At 19.0% G+C, this 2,842-nt stretch overlaps 1 protein-coding gene across 1 annotated transcript; it reads left to right on the plus strand.

Moving 5' to 3' along the window:
* Positions 1-271: 271 nt before the first annotated feature.
* Positions 272-2,224, plus strand: PGSY75_0922600 (putative glutamine synthetase; the record flags this gene model as incomplete). Its single annotated transcript, XM_018785633.1, has 3 exons — positions 272-275; positions 469-1,997; positions 2,126-2,224. 3 exons carry the CDS (start codon positions 272-274, stop codon positions 2,222-2,224), a joined length of 1,632 nt encoding a protein of 543 aa, XP_018641974.1.
* Positions 2,225-2,842: the final 618 nt, after the last annotated feature.

Consider the following 2,842-nt stretch of genomic DNA (forward strand, 5'->3'; position numbering starts at 1 on the left):
TTTTTTAAAAAAATTTTTTTATTTTTAAAAAATTTTTTTTAAAAATTAAAAAAAAAATTTTTTTTTTTTTTTTTTTTTAAAAATAAATATCCTTTTATTTTTAAAAAAAATTTTAAAAAATATAAATTTTATATTTTTTAAAAAAAAATAAAAAAAATAAAAAAAAAAAAAAAAAAAAAAAAAAAAAAAAAAAAAAAAAAAACATATATATATAATATATATATATTATAAATATATAATATATATATAATATTTCTATGTTTTAATTTTTATGGGTGTATGTACAATATGTACATTTTAATAATAATAGAAATACCAAGAAAAAATGTTAAAAAAATTGTTGTAAAGTATATATATATATATTGGGGTGAATATATATATTTGTGCTTATAATATATTACATGTATTTTATATATATATATATATATATATATATATTTATTATTTTTTTTTTTTGTATAAAAACAGGGTCCGTGAGTTTTTCAAATAATGCCGAACTGTACGAGTATATAAATGACAAAAGTAATGATGTAGAAATAGTAGCTGGTATTATTACTAATTTGTTAGGAACCTATTTTAAGTGTTTTTTTTATGTAAAGGAAATTACATTAAATAAGTTAGAAAATGGTTTTTCGTTTGATGCATCTTCTATTAAACTTTGTTCAGATACTGAAGTAAGTGATTTTATTATTAAAGTAGATTATTCAACATGTTATGTGGAAGAATGTGATGGAAAGAATATTTTAAATGTTATGTGTGATATAAAAAGATATAATGGTTTTGATTATTATAAATGTCCAAGAACATTATTAAAGAAAACATGTGAATTCGTTAAGAATGAAGGCATTGCAGATAAGGTTTGTATTGGGAATGAATTAGAATTTTTTATATTTGATAAGGTAAATTATAGTTTAGATGAATATAATACTTATCTGAAGATTTATGATAGAGAATCATTTTCTTGTAAAAATGATTTATCTAGTATTTATGGTAATAATGTTGTAACTAAATATGAACCACATAAAGATCATATGAATAATCCTAATAATGAGTATTTAATAAATGATGATAGTAAAAAAGTAAAGAAAAAATCTGGTTATTTTAAAACAGATCCATATGATGCATCTAATATAATTAAACTAAGGATATGTAGAGCATTAAATGATATGAATATTAATGTACAAAGATATCATCATGAGGTTTCAACAAGTCAGCATGAAATTTCTTTAAAATATTTTGACGCTTTAAGAAATGCTGATTTTCTACTTATTACAAAACAAATTATAAAAACAACAGTTAGCTCATTTAATAGAACATCTTCTTTTATGCCTAAACCTTTAGTTAATGATAATGGAAATGGTTTGCATTGTAATATATCCTTGTGGAAAAATAATAAAAATATATTCTATCTAAATGATCCTTCTACATTCTTTTTATCAAAAGAATCTTTTTATTTTATGTATGGAATAGTTAAACATGCAAAAGCTTTACAAGCTTTTTGTAATGCTACTATGAATTCATATAAAAGATTAGTACCAGGATTTGAAACTTGCCAAAAATTATTTTATTCCTTTGGATCTAGAAGTGCTGTTATTAGGTTATCTTTGATAAACTACAGTAATCCATCTGAAAAAAGAATTGAATTTAGATTACCTGATTGTGCTAACTCACCACATTTAGTTATGGCTGCTATCATTTTGGCTGGTTGTGATGGTATAAAATCCAAAGAACAACCACTAGTTCCATTTGAAAGTAAAAATAATCAATTCTTTATTTCTAGTATATTTTTGAAATATGTACAAAACCCAGAAAATTTTAATATTCTTACTCATGCCTTGGAAGATTATGATTCCTTACATTCTATTAACGAATCACCAGAATTTAAGAACTTCTTTAAATGTGAAGAACCACAAAGTATATCTTTTTCACTTAGTGAAAGTTTAGATGCTCTGGAAAAGGATCATGCATTTTTAACTGTAAATAATATTTTTACCGAGGTAAGCTAAAAAATTTTAAAATAAAAAAGAAATAAGTACAACCACCATAAATGAGACATATATATATATATATATATATATATATGTATATTTTTTTTTTATATATATTTTTTTTTTTTTTCTTTTAGGAAATGATACAAGAATATATAAAATTCAAAAGAGAAGAAATTTCCGCATATAATAAATATGTTAACGCTTATGATTATCATTTATATTATGATTGTTAGATAGATTATTATCAACAAAAAATGTTTTTAACTTATTTCAGTAAGCAATGATTTTATGTATAGTGTCTTTAAATTTTATATGTTATTTTATATTTTCGCATTTTTTATATTTTTCATATTCCTGATTTTTTAATTTTTTTTTTTTTTTTTTTTTTTTTTTTTTTTTTTTTTTTTTTTTTTTTTTTTTTTTTGGTAATAACATTTATATTTTGTAAAGAATACATACACATACACATATATATATATGTTTCTGTTTTAAAGAACATTTTATAAGGATAAAATATATTTATTATTTTACTTTTTGTTTGGAACAAATTATTTTATATTATATTTTAAAGTTTTTTTTTTTTAAAAAATAAAAACAAATAAAAAAAAAAAAAAATGAATGTTCAAATATAGATAAATATATATATATATATATATATATATATATATAATATTTATAATTTTAAAAAATCAGAATTCATATATGAATTGTAGATAAATTAACGGCTTCAGATGGGTTTGTGCAATACTTTCTTTGACAAAATGATAATAACCTTTAAAAAAAAAAAAAAAAAAAAAAAATTTATTATAAAAAAAAAAAAAAAAAAAATATAAAAATAAAAATATAAAAAA

Source organism: Plasmodium gaboni, chromosome 9 (assembly GCF_001602025.1).
Source record: "Plasmodium gaboni strain SY75 chromosome 9, whole genome shotgun sequence".
NCBI classification, from domain to species: Eukaryota; Apicomplexa; class Aconoidasida; order Haemosporida; family Plasmodiidae; genus Plasmodium; species Plasmodium gaboni.